This window comes from Carcharhinus amblyrhynchos, unplaced genomic scaffold, assembly GCF_965287045.1.
Source record: "Carcharhinus amblyrhynchos unplaced genomic scaffold, sCarAmb.v2.hapA scaffold_471, whole genome shotgun sequence".
Lineage (NCBI taxonomy): Eukaryota > Metazoa > Chordata > Chondrichthyes > Carcharhiniformes > Carcharhinidae > Carcharhinus > Carcharhinus amblyrhynchos.
The window spans coordinates 57,734-76,718 of NW_027650211.1; the positions used below are offsets into that span (position 1 = coordinate 57,734).

At 54.4% G+C, this 18,985-nt stretch overlaps 1 protein-coding gene across 2 annotated transcripts in view; it reads right to left on the bottom strand.

The window, feature by feature from the left end:
* Window positions 1-18,985, bottom strand: part of srrt (serrate RNA effector molecule homolog (Arabidopsis)) — a 51,032-nt gene that overhangs the window by 13,877 nt on the left and 18,170 nt on the right. For both annotated transcript variants that reach the window (XM_080183920.1, XM_080183919.1), the window contains exons 6-14: window positions 16,169-16,338; window positions 15,299-15,459; window positions 14,648-14,803; window positions 12,357-12,489; window positions 10,645-10,683; window positions 9,059-9,234; window positions 6,222-6,283; window positions 4,424-4,502; window positions 1,067-1,258 (exon numbers count right to left, since the gene is read on the bottom strand). In XM_080183920.1, coding sequence (XP_080040046.1) covers window positions 1,067-1,258; window positions 4,424-4,502; window positions 6,222-6,283; window positions 9,059-9,234; window positions 10,645-10,683; window positions 12,357-12,489; window positions 14,648-14,803; window positions 15,299-15,459; window positions 16,169-16,338 — 1,168 coding nt within the window. The remainder of the gene's footprint in view (window positions 1-1,066; window positions 1,259-4,423; window positions 4,503-6,221; window positions 6,284-9,058; window positions 9,235-10,644; window positions 10,684-12,356; window positions 12,490-14,647; window positions 14,804-15,298; window positions 15,460-16,168; window positions 16,339-18,985) is intronic.

Here is an 18,985-nt window from a genome sequence, read left to right on the forward strand (position 1 = left end):
CGAAGGGCCCGTCCCCGTGCTGTAACGGGCCGAAGGGCCCGTCCCCGTGCTGTAATGGGCCGAAGGGCCAGAGTGACATTTGGTGTTGCAAGATTCAATAACTTTAATGTATGATTTTGCCACACTTGGAATATGGTGTTCAATTCTGGTCTCCACACTACCAGAAGGATGTGGATGCTTTGGAGAGGGTACAGAAAAGATTTACCAGGATGTTGCCCCTGGTATGGAGGGCATTAGCTATGAGGAGAGGTTGGAGAAACTTGGTTTGTTCTCACTGGAGCGACGGAGGTTGAGGGGAGACCTGATAGAAATCTACAAGATTATGAGAGGCATGGACAGAGTGGATAGTCAGAAGCTTTTCCCCAGGGTGGAAGAGTCAGTTACTGGGGGGGCACAGGTTTAAGGTGTGAGGGGCAAGGTTTAAAGGAGATGTACGAGGCAGATTTTTTACACAGAGGGGGGTGGGTGCCTGGAACTCACTGCCGGGGGGAGGAGTGGAAGCGGATACGGTAGTGAGTTTTAAGGGGCTGCTGGACAAATCCATGAATAGGATGGGAATAGAGGGATATGGTCCCCGGAACGGTAGGGGTTTTAGTTCAGTCGGGGGCAGCATGGTCGGTGCAGGCATGGAGGGGCCGAAGGGCCTGTTCCTGTGCTGGAATTTTCTTTGTCCTTTGCTTTGGCACTTTCAGTGACCTGTGTACCTGCAGTCCGCGTTCTGTAGGTTAGGGAGGGATTTCCAGGATTTTGACCCAGCCACTGCGAAGGAATGGCCGATATCTTTCCCAGTTGGGAGGGCAAGTGGCTCGGAGGGGGGTTGAGTTAGTGTTAAAAGTTCAGTAAAGAGTTAATGAGTTGTAACTGTGTTGGAGTTGGTACTGGGAGTGTGAAATAGAGTAATAATTGAAATATTCTCCTTTTCTGTCTCATTAAACTGGGATGTTTGGAAAGTGTTTAAAGTTTGAATACAGCCGGTTACAGTTCAGAGAGACGGTGGAAAACCTGCGTGCTTAACGTGACAATACGTGCAACTCTGCCAAGCGGAGGTAACCGCTGTGACACTCACCTCAACTCTGCCATCCTCGTTGACGGTTTCCGATGACCACAGCTGCGATCGGTCATCCAGAGAGTGGATCAGTTTAGCTGCCAGTTTGATATCGTTACGGACGATCTGCTTGTGCTGCGTAATCCCGTTAATGCTGCGTACTCGGCGAGCTAGATCCCTGTTCACCACTGGACTCAGCTCACAGTCTCTCAGCTGTACAGGCACAGTCAGTCACATTAGACCACGCGTCGCATAATAAACACTGCCATTCGGCCCCTCTGATCTGTACTGCTGCCCCTCCTCCATCTCTCATCCCATCACCCTATCCTTCCATTCCTTTCTCCCTCACCAGTTTATCCAGCTTCCCCCCTTAAACATCTCAATACTATTCACCTCGTCCACTCCCCATGGGAGTGAGTCCCACATTCTCCCCCACTCCCTGTGGGAGCGAGTCCCACATTCTCCCCCGCTCCCCGTGGGAGCGAGTCCCACATTCTCCCCCACTCCCTGTGGGAGTGAGTCCCACATTCTCCCCACTCCCTGTGGGAGTGAGTCCCACATTCTCCCCACTCCCCCGTGGGAGCGAGTCCCACATTCTCCCCACTCCCCGTGGGAGCGAGTCCCACATTCTCCCCCACTCCCCGTGGGAGTGAGTCCCACATTCTCCCCCACTCCCCGTGGGAGCGAGTCCCACATTCTCCCCACTCCCCGTGGGAGCGAGTCCCACATTCTCCCCACTCCCCCCGTGGGAGCGAGTCCCACATTCTCCCCACTCCCCCCGTGGGAGCGAGTCCCACATTCTCCCCCACTCCCCCGTGGGAGCGAGTCCCACATTCTCCCCACTCCCCCCGTGGGAGCGAGTCCCACATTCTCCCCACTCCCCCCGTGGGAGCGAGTCCCACATTCTCCCCCACTCCCCCCGTGGGAGCGAGTCCCACATTCTCCCACAGTACCTGAGGGGGCAAGTTCCCCAGCTCCGATACAGGGAGTCGTTAAGCATTGGCAATTCAGAGTACGATGATGGATTAATAAGGACTCTGGGAATTAATTAATGGACAGACTGCCCAGAACAGAAGGAAGAAAATGTGAGCTACCCACAGATAACACAGGGACATTTTTAGCCCTCACTGGGGAAGGGGGTTGGGGGTCGAGAACAAGGGGACACAGTCTCGATAAGGGACAGACCATTTAGGACTGAGAGGAGATGATACTTCTTCACTCAGAGGGTGGTGAACCTATAGAATTCACCATGCAGGAAGAAGGAAGCAGATAGATTGCTAGATTGCAAATAGATCAAGTGATATGGGGACAGCACGGGAGTGTGGCATTTCGTAGAGGATCAGTCATTATCATACTGAGTGGTGCAGCAGACGTGAGGGGCCGAATGGTCTACCCTGCTCCTATTGTCCATGTACCCCCTCCCCGCGAATTCCTCCTCAAACTCAGCCAGACCTGGGATAAATAGAGCAAAATTCTCTCGAGAAAGGGGCAAATAAACCTCAAATCATTGAAACCATAGACAAATTACAGCAGGAGGCCATTTGGCTCATCTTGCCTGTGCCAGCCCAAGGACACCAGGTGCCCTTTCTAATCCCACCTTCCTGTACCTGGCCCATAGCCCTGCACTGAAGGTGCAGATCCAGGTACTTTTTAAGGGAATTTAGTGTCTCTGCCTGCACCACAAACTCAGGCAGTGAGTTCCAGACACCCACCACCCTCTGTGTAAATAAAGTGCTTCCTCCTGTCCCCTCTACACCTACTGCCGCTTATCCTGAATCTGTGTCCCCTGGTTCTGGAATGTGCGCAGCACAGCGGCACAGAGGGTTAGCACTGCTGTCTCACAGCACTGGTGACCCAGGTTCGATTCCCCGCAGCATGGTGGCACAGAGGGTTAGCACTGCTGTCTCACAGTGCCGGTGACCCAGGTTCGATTCCCCGCAGCACAGTGACACAGAGGGTTAGCACTGCTGTCTCACAGTGCCGGTGACCCAGGTTCGATTCCCTGCAGCATGGTGACACAGAGGGTTAGCACTGCTGTCTCACAGCACTGGTGACCCAGGTTCGATTCCCTGCAGCACGGTGACACAGAGAGTTAGCACTGCTGTCTCACAGTGCCGGTGACCCAGGTTCGATTCCCTGCAGTACGGTGGCACAGAGAGTTAGCACTGCTGTCTCACAGCACTGGTGACCCAGGTTCGATTCCCTGCAGCACGGCGGCACAGAGAGTTAGCACTGCTGTCTCACAGCACTGGTGACCCAGGTTCGATTCCCTGCAGCATGGTGACACAGAGGGTTAGCACTGCTGTCTCACAGCACTGGTGACCCAGGTTCGATTCCCTGCAGCATGGTGACACAGAGGGTTAGCACTGCTGTCTCACAGCACTGGTGACCCAGGTTCGATTCCCTGCAGCACGGTGACACAGAGGGTTAGCACTGCGGCACAGAGGGTTAGCACTGCTGTCTCACAGTGCTGGTGACCCAGGTTCAATTCCCTGCAGCACGGTGACACAGAGGGTTAGCACTGCTGTCTCACAGCACTGGTGACCCAGGTTCGATTCCCTGCAGCACGGTGACACAGAGGGTTAGCACTGCTGTCTCACAGCACTGGTGACCCAGGTTCGATTCCCTGCAGCACGGTGACACAGAGGGTTAGCACTGCTGTCTCACAGCACTGGTGACCCAGGTTCGATTCCCTGCAGCACGGTGACACAGAGGGTTAGCACTGCTGTCTCACAGCACTGGTGACCCAGGTTCGATTCCCTGCAGCATGGTGACACAGAGGGTTAGCACTGCTGTCTCACAGTGCCGGTGACCCAGGTTCAATTCCCGACTCAAATCGCTGTCTGCGCGGAGTTTGCACATTCTCCCCGTGTCTGTGTGGGTTTCCTCCAGATGCTCCGGTTTCCTCCCACACTCCAGAGATGTGTAGGTTAGGGTGGATTGGCCATGCTAAATTGCCCCTTAGTGTCCAAAGATGTGCAGGTTAGATGGATTGGCCATGCTAAATTGTCCCTTAGTATCAGGGGGATTAGCAGGGTAAAACATAGGTAAGAGGGATAGGGCCTGGGTGGGACTGAGGTCGGTGCAGACTCGATGGGCCGAATTGCCTCCTTCCACACTGTGAGGATTCTATGAAGTAAACTCTCAGTCTCTGGACTCAGTGAGCAACCCAGAACTGATCAGAGCGCGGGGGTATATATGTGTGTGTTTGCTGCTGCTTACACTGATGTTCTGATTAGAGAGCAGGGGAGTGTGAGAGTGTGTGTGTGTGTGTGTGTGTGTGTGTGTTTGCGCCCGAGAGGGACTTACTCTGATGTTCTGATGAGAGAGCAGGGGGGTGTGTGTGAGAGTGTGTGAGCGTGCCAGAGAGGGACTTACTCTGATGTTCTGCAGGTTCCAACAGATTTCTTTGATGTTGACACTGCGATCGAAGGTGACCCAGGCTCTGCGATAAAATCTAGCAAACGGAACAAAAGGGAAATCTTTTAGCACCCTCAGTAAACACAGTGGGAACCAAATCAGCAGGACATGTCACTCAGCTAATTTCACACACATCTACCCACTGAATGGAGAATATCCTCCTGGTGTACGGGTTATTCTCACACTCTCTCATACCTCCTGCTTTTATAGGCTGGTCCAAGCACCATGTGAGCAGCTCAGGACCGAACCATGGTATTACAGTGTGCCAGGTGGTGTCCGGTCAGTGCAGTGTGCTGGGAGGACTGTTTCCACCTGATACAAGATTTAAATCGTTCCCTGTAATTCTAACCCTCCACAACTGACCACTGTCCGCAAGACATCGCATACCACAACGCCGCACTGTCAGAGGGTCAGCGCCGAGGGAGCGCCGCACTGTCAGAGGGTCAGCGCTGAGGGAGTGCCGCACTGTCAGAGGGTCAGTGCTGAGGGAGCGCCGCACTGTCAGAGGGTCAGTGCTGAGGGAGCGCCGCACTGTCAGAGGGTCAGTGCTGAGGGAGTGCTGCACTGTCAGAGGGTCAGTGCTGAGGGAGTGCTGCACTGTCAGAGGGTCAGTACTGAGGGAGTGCCGCACTGTCAGAGGGTCAGCGCCGAGGGAGCGCCGCACTGTCAGAGGGTCAGTGCTGAGGGAGCGCCGCACTGTCAGAGGGTCAGCGCCGCACTGTCAGAGGGTCAGTGCTGAGGGAGCGCCGCGCTGTCAGAGGGTCAGTGCTGAGGGAGCGCCGCGCTGTCAGAGGGTCAGTGCTGAGGGAGCGCCGCGCTGTCAGAGGGGCAGTGCTGAGGGAGCGCCGCGCTGTCAGAGGGGCAGTGCTGAGGGAGCGCCGCGCTGTCAGAGGGGCAGTGCTGAGGGAGCGCCGCGCTGTCAGAGGGGCAGTGCTGAGGGAGCGCCGCGCTGTCAGAGGGGCAGTGCTGAGGGAGCGCCGCGCTGTCAGAGGGGCAGTGCTGAGGGAGCGCCGCGCTGTCAGAGGGTCAGTGCTGAGGGAGCGCCGCGCTGTCAGAGGGTCAGTGCTGAGGGAGCGCCGCACTGTCAGAGGGTCAGTGCTGAGGGAGCGCCGCACTGTCAGAGGGTCAGTGCTGAGGGAGTGCCGCACTGTCAGAGGGTCAGTGCTGAGGGAGCGCCACGCTGTCAGAGGGTCAGTGCTGAGGGAGCGCCACGCTGTCAGAGGGTCAGTGCTGAGGGAGCGCCGCACTGTCAGAGGGTCAGTGCTGAGGGAGCGCCACGCTGTCAGAGGGTCAGTGCCGAGGGAGCACCGCGCTGTCAGAGGGTCAGCGCCACACTGTCAGAGGGTCAGTGCTGAGGGAGCGCCACGCTGTCAGAGGGTCAGTGCTGAGGGAGCGCCACGCTGTCAGAGGGTCAGTGCTGAGGGAGCGCCACGCTGTCAGAGGGTCAGTGCTGAGGGAGCGCCGCGCTGTCAGAGGGTCAGTGCTGAGGGAGCGCCGCGCTGTCAGAGGGTCAGTGCTGAGGGAGTGCCGCACTGTCAGAGGGTCAGTGCTGAGGGAGCGCCACGCTGTCAGAGGGTCAGTGCTGAGGGAGCGCCGCACTGTCAGAGGGTCAGTGCTGAGGGAGCGCCGCACTGTCAGAGGGTCAGTGCCGAGGGAGCGCCGCACTGTCAGAGGGTCAGCGCCGAGGGAGCGCCGCACTGTCAGAGGGTCAGTGCTGGTGCTGAGTCAGATACAGCTCAGACTGTGCGTGAATTACCTGCGTTCCGGCTGTGGATCCGATAAGGCCACTCTCATGAAGCCAGGAAACCTTTTGCAAAGCTGCGGAGAAGGAAAAGAAATGCAGTGACTGATACGAACGAAACCACAGCCTTGGCAGGCAGACATCGCCAAGATCCTGTTATCGTAGTGACAGGAAAGAGACTGGAGATTATCTCTCACAGTGTTTCCCAATCGGAAACCCCATGGTCAATCTTATCAACATTGAGAAATAAACTAAACTCGCAGGAAGCTGCACTGGGAACTGCTCTGTAACTTGGCAAAGGAACGAACAGCGATGCAGCCATGATCATTTATCAGTGTCACACGTAGGCTTACATTAACACTGCAATGAAGTTACTGTGAAAATCCCCTAGTCGCCCACACTCCAGCTCCTGTTCGGGTTACACTGAGGGAGAATTTAGCACAGCCCAATGCACCCTAACCAGCACGTCTTTCAGACTGTGGGAGGGAACTGGAGCACCCGGAGGAAACCCACGCAGACACGGGGAGAATGTGCAGACTCCACACGGACAATGACACAAGCCGGGATTCGAACCTGGGATCCTGGTGCTGTGAGGCAGCAGTGCTAACCCACTGTGCTGCCCACAGAATGATACAACGACAGAGTCCCTACAGTGCAGAAAGAGGCCATTCAGCCCATCAAGTCTGCAGAGAGAAAAGTGAAAGGACAGAAACATGGCAGATGGAAGTCAACAAGGGGAAGTGTGAAGAGAGGTACGTGAGGGGGTAAGACACTGCAAACTGCAGCACTGTAAGCAGGAGGATCAGCAGACAGCTACTCCTGTCAATAAACACCAATCCTCGGCAACATCTATAGATAATTTCAGCTTATTGGGTTTATCAACAGAACATAACAAAATTGTTGATACCACAAAAATACAGCAAAAGGAGCGATGTAGAGGGAGCTTTACTCTGTATCTAACCCCGTGCTGTACCTGTCCTGGGAGTGTTTGATGGGGGGGACAGTGTAGAGGGAGCTTTACTCTGTATCTAACCCCGTGCTGTACCTGTCCTGGGAGTGTTTGATGGGGGGACAGTGTAGAGGGAGCTTTACTCTGTATCTAACCCCGTGCTGTACCTGTCCTGGGAGTGTTTGATGGGGGGGACAGTGTAGAGGGAGCTTTACTCTGTATCTAACCCCGTGCTGTCCCTGTCCTGGGAGTGTTTGATGGGGGGGACAGTGTAGAGGGAGCTTTACTCTGTATCTAACCCCGTGCTGTACCTGTCCTGGGAGTGTTTGATGGGGGACAGTGTAGAGGGAGCTTTACTCTGTATCTAACCCCGTGCTGTTCCTGTCCTGGGAGTGTTTGATGGGGGACAGTGTAGAGGGAGCTTTACTCTGTATCTAACCCCGTGCTGTACCTGTCCTGGGAGTGTTTGATGGGGACAGTGTAGAGGGAGCTTTACTCTGTATCTAACCCCGTGCTGTACCTGTCCTGGGAGTGTTTGATGGGGACAGTGTAGAGGGAGTTTTACTCTGTATCTAACCCCGTGCTGTACCTGTCCTGGGAGTGTTTGATGGGGGGACAGTGTAGAGGGAGCTTTACTCTGTATCTAACCCCGTGCTGTACCTGTCCTGGGAGTGTTTGATGGGGGGACAGTGTAGAGGGAGCTTTACTCTGTATCTAACCCCGTGCTGTACCTGTCCTGGGAGTGTTTGATGGGGGGACAGTGTAGAGGGAGCTTTACTCTGTATCTAACCCCGTGCTGTACCTGTCCTGGGAGTGTTTGATGGGGACAGTGTAGAGGGAGCTTTACTCTGTATCTAACCCCGTGCTGTACCTGTCCTGGGAGTGTTTGATGGGGGGACAGTGTAGAGGGAGCTTTACTCTGTATCTAACCCCGTGCTGTACCTGTCCTGGGAGTGTTTGATGGGGACAGTGTAGAGGGAGCTTTACTCTGTATCTAACCCCGTGCTGTACCTGTCCTGGGAGTGTTTGATGGGGGGACAGTGTAGAGGGAGCTTTACTCTGTATCTAACCCCGTGCTGTACCTGTCCTGGGAGTGTTTGATGGGGACAGTGTAGAGGGAGCTTTACTCTGTATCTAACCCCGTGCTGTACCTGTCCTGGGAGTGTTTGATGGGGACAGTGTAGAGGGAGTTTTACTCTGTATCTAACCCCGTGCTGTACCTGTCCTGGGAGTGTTTGATGGGGACAGTGTAGAGGGAGCTTTACTCTGTATCTAACCCCGTGCTGTACCTGTCCTGGGAGTGTTTGATGGGGGACAGTGTAGAGGGAGCTTTACTCTGTATCTAACCCCGTGCTGTACCTGTCCTGGGAGTGTTTGATGGGGGGGACAGTGTACAGGGAGCTTTACTCTGTATCTAACCCTGTGCTGTACCTGTCCTGGGAGTGTTTGATGGGGGGACAGTGTAGAGGGAGCTTTACTCTGTATCTAACCCTGTGCTGTACCTGTCCTGGGAGTGTTTGATGGGGGGACAGTGTAGAGGGAGCTTTACTCTGTACCTAACCCTGTGCTGTACCTGTCCTCGGAGTGTTTGATGGGGGGGACAGTGTAGAGGGAGCTTTACTCTGTATCTAACCCTGTGCTGTACCTGTCCTGGGAGTGTTTGATGGGGGGACAGTGTAGAGGGAGCTTTACTCTGTATCTAACCCCGTGCTGTACCTGTCCTGGGAGTGTTTGATGGGGGGGACAGTGTAGAGGGAGCTTTACTCTGTATCTAACCCCGTGCTGTACCTGTCCTGGGAGTGTTTGATGGGGGACAGTGTAGAGGGAGCTTTACTCTGTATCTAACCCTGTCAGAGGGTCAGTATTAATCCTGGTCAGCTCGATCCAGTGATGTTAAGCTCACCGCAATGATCTCTGCCTTTGAGATATTGGGAGCGATGCTTCTCATGAACAGGGAGCAGGTTTTGTGGAGCGGCCGAGGTTTGGGTGTGATCTCCATCTCTTTCTCCTTGTCTTTCTTCTCTTCCTTGGGTTTTTCCTTCTGCTTCTCCTCTTCCTTCTTCTCTGGCTTCAGTTCATCTGTGCAGCATCAGAAAGGTATTAGCTCTTTAACAGAAACAGTTTCTGGTCGCCTTTCCCCATCCCACTTCCTAACCCAGAGTCTGCAGGTTCATTTCCGTCACCGTGGCTGTGATTTGAACAGTTTAATCTCTGAGCTGCATCCAGAGTGAAGGCTGTCTGTTGCTGGAACTATGACGCTACTGTGCCTTGAAAGAATTTATTTTTAATCATGCTCTCTGCCGTTCTAAGCAGCTTTTTTTTTCCCATGTTGTGGCACCGGCTGTTGTATTAGATGTTCCTGCTATTGCTGCTTCAATGGTTTAAATGGGGTTTGGTTTATGTTTAATCTGGGCCTAATGCACTTTCTGGGAGTTTTATGACCTTTTGGAATTGTTCGGTGGGGGGGATGGTGGGGAGAGATTGATTGATTGTCAGGTCGAGTGGAACCTTTTTCTTTCTCTCACAGGAGTTTTTAAGTTCAGTTTTGGCTGCTGGCTTGTTAGAAGGTGTGTGGAATCAGACTAACAGCAGTGTCTGTGTCTCTCTCTCTCTCTCTCTGGTGTGAGAAGTTCTGCTGGCTAATTTGCAAGCAGACTTTCTTACTTTCTGCTACTAAACATTTTGCTGTTGGTGGCTTTTGCTAGCTAGAGGCTAAACGTTCTTGCTGATTTTCTTACTATACGTGTTAACTATATTCTTAAATAAATGTTGTTTGGTAAAAGCTCCCGAGTGGGTCATTTGAATCACATCCGAAGTGAAACATCTCACGCTTACCCTGGCTAAATTCAAAGTACAAAACTTATGGTCAGGGCTGACTTCAGAAACTACCTTGGAGTTTCTGAGCTGGATTCTAATACTAGCCAGGCAGCACCTTCCACACGAGCTATCAGGGAACCTCACGTGGCATTCAACACAAGCTCATTTATCAATCACAGGTAGGCTTACATTAACACTGCAATGAAGTTACTGTGAAAATCCTCCAGTCGCCACACTCCAGCGCCTGTTCACGGACACTAAGGGGCAATTTAGCATGGTCAATCCACCCTAACCCGTACATCTTTGGACTGTGGGAGGAAACCAGAGCATCCGGAGAAAACCCACACAGACATGGGGAGAATGTGCAGACTCCACACAGACAGTGACCCAAGCCGAGAATCACATCCGGGTCCCTGGCGCTGTGAGACAGCAGCGCTAACCCACTGTGTCACCGTGCCACTGGGATTGAACCCGGGTCGCTGGCGCTGTGAGGCAGCAGCGCTAACCCATTGTGTCACCGTGCTGCTGGGATTGAACCCAGGTCCCTGGCGCTGTGAGACAGCAGCGCTAACCCACTGTGTCACCGTGCCACTGGGATTGAACCTGGGTCCCTGGCGCTGTGAGGCAGCAGCGCTAACCCACTGTGTCACCTGTCCTTAAAGAGGGATTTACCTTCTTTCTGCATCTTGTCATCCTCTCCCTTTGCTTTCCCTGTATCAGTACGGAGAGAGAACAGAAACATTAACAGTTATATTTATAAAACAGTATTGTTTAATTGGTGACAGACTGAGAAATGTTGATGTACAGAGGGACCTGGGTGTCTGAGAGCACCAGTTAATGAAAGCAAGTGTACAGATATAGCAGTTAGGAAGACAAACGATATGTTCACTGAGAGAGGATTTGAGTAGAGGAGTAAGGATATCTTCCTACAGCTGTACAGAGCCCTGGTCAGACCACTCCTGCAGGACTGTGTGGGCTTTAGCTTGCCTTATCTGAGGAAGGAGGGCAGAGGGAGTGCAGCAAAGGCTTACCAGACTGATTCCTGGGGTGGTGAGATTGTCATACGAGGAGACGTTGGTTCAACCGGGCCTCTGTTCACTGGGATTAAAAATAGTGGGTACACTTCATCCAAATGTATAAAATTCTGATGGGGTTGGACAGACTGGATGCAGGAGTGTTGTTGGGGTGGTAGGGTAGCACAGTGGGTTAAATCAGATCGAATGGTTCGAGGGGCTGAGTGGCCTACCAAATCTGTATGTTTTGTACACACGTTTGTAAATGGAATGAAGATGGACGAGCGACTGCTCAGTCCTGCGATTCTCCCCTCACTGCCCAAAGACAGATCCGGGGGGGTGGAATCAACCCCAAAGGGGGGTCAATAATGCAGACACAACTCCCCTGTACCCCACACTCTCTCCTGCCTTTTGGAAGTGGGGGAAAACAGCCCGTTAACCAGGGAAGGTGATGGCCCAGTGGGATTATCCCCAACTATTAATCCAGAAACTCAGCTAATGTTTTGGGGGACCCGGGTTCAAATCCCACCCACGGCAGACGGTGGAATTTGAATTCAATAAAAAATATTTGGAATTAAGAATCTCCTGATGACCCATTGTCGGAAAAACCCATCTGGGTTCCCTTTAGGGAAGGAAATCTGCCGTCCTTACCCCGGTCTGGCCTACACGTGACTCCAGAGCCACAGCAATGTGGGTGACCGTTAACTGCCCCTCCAAGGGATAACTAGGGATGGGTAATAAATGCTGGACCCAGCCAGAGACACCCATGTCCCATGGATGGATAAAGAATTTTTTTAAAAAAGGGTCTCTCCTGAGGCTGGGGCAGGCAGGACGCTCTGTCCCCGACACCCTATCCAATTGTGTGATCCCACAGGAACGAGACAGCTCCTTGTGCCAGTCTGCTGAGTTCATTCCTCTTCCTGCGGCCACTCCGGTTTCACAGGGTGCCGAACCTGAAACGCAGGAACAGGCCTTTCCAGGTTCCAGAGAAAGCCGGGCTAGAGAGCTCAGAGTAAAGAGTGAATACCAGCACCGGGAGCAGGAAGAAGACAGCTGGTTCTTCAGGTACTGCTGGACCCTGTGTTCTAACCTGTATCACACGGTCATTAATCACTCCTCCCGTCTGGCCCCAAGGCACAGCGAGACAGATTTAAACACAGGACAAACAGCTACTGGGTGGCAGGGATAGTGACTACAGTGCAGCACTCCCTCTGTACTGGAGCTGTTCACGGAGACAGTGAAAGGATTTCAATGCCACGTGTAGATGGATCAGAGTCAGACAGGACGACTACAGTCAGGGCTGGTTTACAGATTCCCTCCCTCATTCTCAGAGCAGGAACACGGCAGTGTGAAACTGAAACACTGCTTTACCTGAATCCTCTTCCTCCATCTTCTCCACCGCAGGGGCGACCGTATCAGGCTCAGATTCCGAGTCGGACGCTGTGGCATCATCCTCATCGTAACTATCATCACCGCTGCGCTTCCGCTTCCGTTTCTTTACAGCCTAGAACACGGAAAAGACCGTCACTCAGACACGCTCCCCGCGCGCAGGCACGCCCCCGTACCGACACGCTCCCCGCGCGCAGGCACGCCCCCGTACCGAAACTCTCCCCGCGCGCAGGCACGCCCCCGTACCGAAACTCTCCCCGCACGCAGGCACGCCCCCGTACCGAAACGCTCCCCGCGCGCAGGCACGCCCCCGTACCGACACGCTCCCCGCGCAGGCACGCCCCCGTACCGAAACTCTCCCCGCGCGCAGGCACGCCCCCGTACCGAAACGCTCCCCGCGCGCAGGCACGCCCCCGTACCGACACGCTCCCCGCGCAGGCACGCCCCCGTACCGAAACTCTCCCCGCGCGCAGGCACGCCCCCGTACCGACACGCTCCCCGCGCAGGCACGCCCCCGTACTGAAACTCTCCCCGCGCGCAGGCACGCCCCCGTACCGACACGCTCCCCGCGCAGGCACGCCCCCGTACCGAAACTCTCCCCGCGCGCAGGCACGCCCCCGTACCGAAACGCTCCCCGCGCGCAGGCACGCCCCCGTACCGACACGCTCCCCGCGCAGGCACGCCCCCGTACCGAAACTCTCCCCGCGCGCAGGCACGCCCCCGTACCGACACGCTCCCCGCGCGCAGGCACGCCCCCGTACCGACACGCTCCCCGCGCGCAGGCACGCCCCCGTACCGACACGCTCCCCGCGCGCAGGCACGCCCCCGTACCGACACGCTCCCCGCGCGCAGGCACGCCCCCGTACCAAAACGCTCCCCGCGCACAGGCACGCCCCCGTACCGACACGCTCCCCGCACGCAGGCACGCCCCCGTACCAAAACACTCCCCGCGCGCAGGCACGCCCCCGTACCGACACGCTCCCCGCACGCAGGCACGCCCCCGTACCAAAACACTCCCCGCGCGCAGGCACGCCCCCGTACCAAAACACTCCCCGCGCGCAGGCACGCCCCCGTACCAAAACACTCCCTGCGCGCAGGCACGCCCCCGTACCGACACGCTCCCTGCGCGCAGGCACGCCCCCGTACCGACACGCTCCCCGCGCGCAGGCACGCCCCCGAACCAAAACGCTCCCCGCGCGCAGGCACGCCCCCGAACCAAAACGCTCCCCACGCAGACACGCCCCCGTACCGAAACTCTCCCCGCGCGCAGGCACGCCCCGAACCAAAACTCTCCCCGCGCGCAGGCACGCCCCCGTACCGACACGCTCCCAGCGCGCAGGCACGCCCCCGTACCGACACGCTCCCCGCGCGCAGGCACGCCCCCGTACCGACACGCTCCCCGCGCGCAGGCACGCCCCCGTACCGACACGCTCCCCGCGCGCAGGCACGCCCCCGTACCGACACGCTCCCCGCGCGCAGGCACGCCCCCGTACCAAAACTCTCCCCGCGCGCAGGCACGCCCCTGAACCAAAACACTCCCAGCGCGCAGGCACGCCCCCGAACCAAAACGCTCCCCGCGCGCAGGCACGCCCCCGAACCAAAACGCTCCCCGCGCACAGACACGCCCCCGTACCGAAAATTCTAACACTTCTAGACAGGGTAGATGCAGGGAGGATGTTTCCGATTGTGGGGGAAGTCCAGAACCAGGGGGTCACAGTCTGAGGATTGGGGGTAGACCATTTAGGACGGAGGTGAGGAGATATTTCTTCACCTGGTGAGCCTGTGGAATTCATTCCCACAGGAAGGAGTTGATGCCAAAACATTGAATGTATTCAACAGGCGGCTGGATAGAGCACTTGGGGGGGAATGGGATCAAAGGTTATGGGGAGAAAGCAGGATGGGGATATCAGCCATGATGGTGATGGATGGTGGAGCAGGCTCGATGGGCTGAGTGGCCTCCTCCTGCTCCTATCCTCCATGTCTCATTCTTGTAATTGGTAAACATTACAGCAATTCTTTTCCATTATATCTTAAACCACATTCTTGAATTAAGTTTGTTTGTGTGAAGCTCCCTGATGGGTCACTGGAATCGAACCTGGGGGTGCAATACTCACCCCCAATGTCAAATTCAAATGTTCATAAAACTCCCTGGAGTTTCTGGCCTGGATTTTAACATCATCCACTCCAGCATTGAACCCAGTAACAGGGAGGGAGAGGGGTGGGAGGGGGGAAAAAACAGATCAACAGAAAGCGACAGGGTCCGGACCACCCACCTTCAGAGGCACAGGGCTCTGTTTGGCTGGCTCAGACGCTCCAACCTCATCCTTATCCTCGCCGTCCTCTCCTTTCTCCTCCTCCTCATCCTCCGGTGACTCCTTCACTTTCTTCTCCTCCTTCTTCTCTTCCTCCGTCGGACCACTGTTCTCTGCCTGGTGAAGGGAGGAGATTAGAGGAGTTTCATTGCAGTGTTAACGTAGGCCTTACTTGTGACACGAATAAACTTTGTTATTATTTCGCTGACACAGCGAGCGCCACAGTAAACTGGGGCACGGGTGTCTCCGGCTGGGCCAGCATTTATTACCCATCCCTAGTTACCCCTTGGAGGGCAGCTCAGATCACCCACATTGCTGTGACTCTGGAGTCACATGTAGGCCAGACCGGGGTAAGGACGGCAGATTTCCTTCCCTAAAGGGAACCAGATGGGTTTTTCCGGCAATGGGTCATCAGGAGATTCTTAATTCCAGATATTTTTTTATTAACTCAAATTCCACCGTCTGCCGTGGGTGGGATTCGAACCCCGGGGTCCCCAGAAACATTAGCTGACATTCTGGATTAACAGTCTGGGGATAATCCCACTAGGCCGTCTCCCCCCCCCCCCCCACCCCGCCAGCCCTAAAGCAAGGGGAATAGAGAAGCGGGGTGACCTTCTTGCCATCTTCCTCCTTCTCCGGCAGCTTCCTGTCGGGGTCCGGAACGCGCCCCTCTTCCTTCTTCACCAGCTCCAACTTTTCCGTCTTTTCCTCCTCGTCCTCCAACTCCAGGATCTTCACATCGTTTTCCGTTCCGCCTTCCATCTTTATGACAGCTGCCGGACAGAGGGAGAACATCTGCTGAGAATGTCCGTTATTTTCCTCACGGGATGTGGGCCCAATGAGCCTCAGATTCGTACAATCCCAACAGTGCAGGAGGAAGCCATTCAGCCCACCGGGTCAGCATCAAATCGTACCATGGTTTACCTCATTACTGTACATATCTAATCCACCTTCTAATCTATCCAACCTACACACTACTGGGACAATTTAGCGCGGCCAATCCACCTAACCTGCACATGTGGGAGAAAACCCACACAGACATGAGGACAATGTGCAAATTCTACACAGACTATGAGCCAAACCGGGAATTGAACCCGGGTCCCTGGCGCTGTGAGACAGCAGCGCTAACCCACTGTGTCACCGTGCCGCTGGGATTGAACCCGGGTCCCTGTGAGACAGCAGCGCTAACCCACTGTGTCACCGTGCCGCTGGGATTGAACCCGGGTCCCTGTGAGGCAGCAGCGCTAACCCACTGTGTCACTGTGCCGCTGGGATTGAACCCAGGTCCCTGTGAGACAGCAGCGCTAACCCACTGTGTCACCGTGCCGCTGGGATTGAACCCGGGTCCCTGTGAGGCAGCAGCGCTAACCCACTGTGTCACTGTGCCGCTGGGATTGAACCCGGGTCCCCGTGAGGCAGCAGCGCTAACCCACTGTGCTGCCCTAAAGACAGATGGACGATAAGAAAACAGCCAACACTTACCAGCGTCTAAAGCCTTCATAATGATATTTGCTTTATCGATGTCAAGAGAGAGTCCTTCGAACCAGCTGTGCTCCATCAGGTAACAGTACACACTGAGGCGGGTGCGCAGGCCATAGTCTGCCTCCTGTTTTCGCTTGCCAGCCTCGTCCGGGTGATACTTAGAGCGAAACCTTCAAATGGAGACGCAGAGGGCCGTCAGTGCGGATCGGACCCTGGAGCAGTGAGTAATCTTGCAGTCAGTTTGAAAGAAAACATGCAGCAAGCGGGGATTCGCCAGAGGGGGGAGGGCAAAATGATTAAACAAGGCAGGATTACCACTCGTATGGACTGGAAAAACTGGAGGATTTTCAGTTGAGTATTGAGACAGCATTAAATTATCCCCTCGCTATAACTCAGCATCCAGTGGGGGCCTGTCCTCACTCTCCAACAATTGAGCTGGGAGATGCCGGCGTTGGACTGGGGTGGGCCCAGGAAGGAGTCTCACAGGTCAAAATCCAACAGGTTCATCTGGAATCACGGGCTTTCGGAGCGCCGCAGGTTGACTCACCCGAGGAAGAAACAGCGCTCCAAAAGCTCGTGATTCCAAATAAACCCGTTGGCCTTTAACCCGGTGTGTTGTTGTGAGACTTCTTACTGTCTCCAGGGTCCAGCGAGGACCCTCGGACTTTATCATTCATGTCACTGAGGCTGGGGTGGATTCCTGGCCAGTTTGATGGGGTTGGCCACGTCTGTGTCAATGGACCAGAACACACCCGATTTATTATCATCACTTGTACTGGGATACAGTGAAAAGTATTGTTTCCTGCGCACTATACAAAGCATACTGTTCATAGAGAAGGAAAGGAGAGAGTGCAGAATGTTGTGTTAAAGTCACAGCTAGGGTGTAGAGAAAGATCAACTTAATGTGATGTAGGTCCATTCAAAAGTCTGACAGCAGCAGGGAAGAAGCTGTTCTTGAGTCGGTCGGTACGTGACCTCAGACTTTTATATCTTTTTCCCGATGGAAGAAGGTGGAAGAGAGAATGTCCGGGGTGTGTGGGATCTTTAATTATGCTGGCTGCTTTTCCCCGAGGCAGCGGGAAGTGTAGACAGAGGATGGGAGGCTGGTTTGTGTGACGGATTGGGCTACATTCACAACCCTTTGTAGTTCCTTGCAGTCTTGGGCAGAGCAGGAGCCCAGACCAAGCTGTGATACAACCAGAAAGAATGCTTTCAATGGGGCATCTGTAAAAGTTGGTGAGAGTTGTAGCTGACATGTCAAATTTCCTTCGTCTTCTGAGAAAGTAGAGGTGTTGGTGGGGCTTTAACTATAGTGTCAGCATGGGGCGGGTGGGAAGAGAGAGAGAGAGAGAGAGAGACGACCAGGATAAGTTATTGGTGATCTGAACTCCTAAAAACTTGAAGCTCTCAACCCTTCCTGAAATCACAATGTTTTGACCTCGACCAGTTTCTGTGGGAGTGAATTCCACACATTCACCACCCTCTGTGTGAAGGAATTTCTCCTCATCTCAGTCCTAAAAGGTTTACCCCTTATCCTCAAACCCTGACGCCTAGTTCTGGACTCACCCCACCATCAGGAACATTTGGGCCTGTTGATGTAGACAGGGCCATGTTCTCTTTTACACTTCCTGCAGTCGATGACAATCTCCTTTGTTTTGTTGACATTGAGGGAGAGATTATTGTTGCCGCACCAGTTCACCAGATTCTCTATCTCATTCCTGTACTCTTGTCTCGTCAGTGAGATCTGGCCCATTATGGTGATGGAGTCAGTAAACTTGAAAATCGAGTTGGAGGGGAACTTGGCCTCACAGTGATAGGTGTGTAAGGAGTAGGGTGCTGAGAACACAGCCTTGTGGGGCACCGGCATTGAGGATGATCGTGGAGGAGGTGTTGTTGCTGATCCTTACTGATTACGGTCTGTAGGTTAGGATCCAGTGGCAGAGGGAGGAGCCGAGGCCACGAAGGTTGGGCATAACTCTCGGAGGAATAATGGTGTTAAAGGCTGAGCGGTGGTCTAGTAGGCCACAGCTGGAGTATTGTGTACAGTTTTGGTCTCCTTATCTGAGGAAGGATGTCCTTGCTATAGAGGGAGTACAGTGAAGGTTTACCAGGCTGATTCCTGGGATGGCAGGTCTGTCATATGAGGAGAGACTGAGTGGGTTAGGATTATATTCACTGGAGTTTAGAAGAGTGAGAGGGGATCTGATAGAAACTTATAAAATTCACACAGGGTTAGACAGGGTAGATTCAGAAAGAATGTTCCTGATGGTGGGGGGGGGGGAGTCCAGAACTAGGGGGTCAGAGTTTGAGGATAAGGGGTAAACCTTTTAGAACTGAGATGAGGAGAAATTCCTTCACACAGAGGGTGGTGAATGTGTGGAATTCACTCTCACAGAAAGTAGTTGAAGCCAAAACATTGTGATTTCAGGAAGAATTAGATATCAATCTTGGGGCTAAAGGGATTGAGGGATATGGGGGAAAGGGAGGGGATCAGGATATTGAATTTGATGATCAGCCATGATCAAAATGAATGGCAGGACAGGCTTGAAGGGCCGAATGGCCTCCTCCTGCTTCTAATTTCTGTGTAACGGAAAAGTTAAACAATCCTAGAATCCCCACAAAGCAGGAGGAGGCCATTTGGCCCATCAAGTCGGCACCAATCACAATCCTTCCCCAGACTCTATCCCTACAACATCACACACAGTTACCCTGCTAATCCTTCTAACCTACGTGTCCCAGGACACTATGGGGCAAATTAGCATGGCCAATCAGCCTAACCCGTACATCTTTCAGACTGTGTGTGTGTGGCGGGGGGGG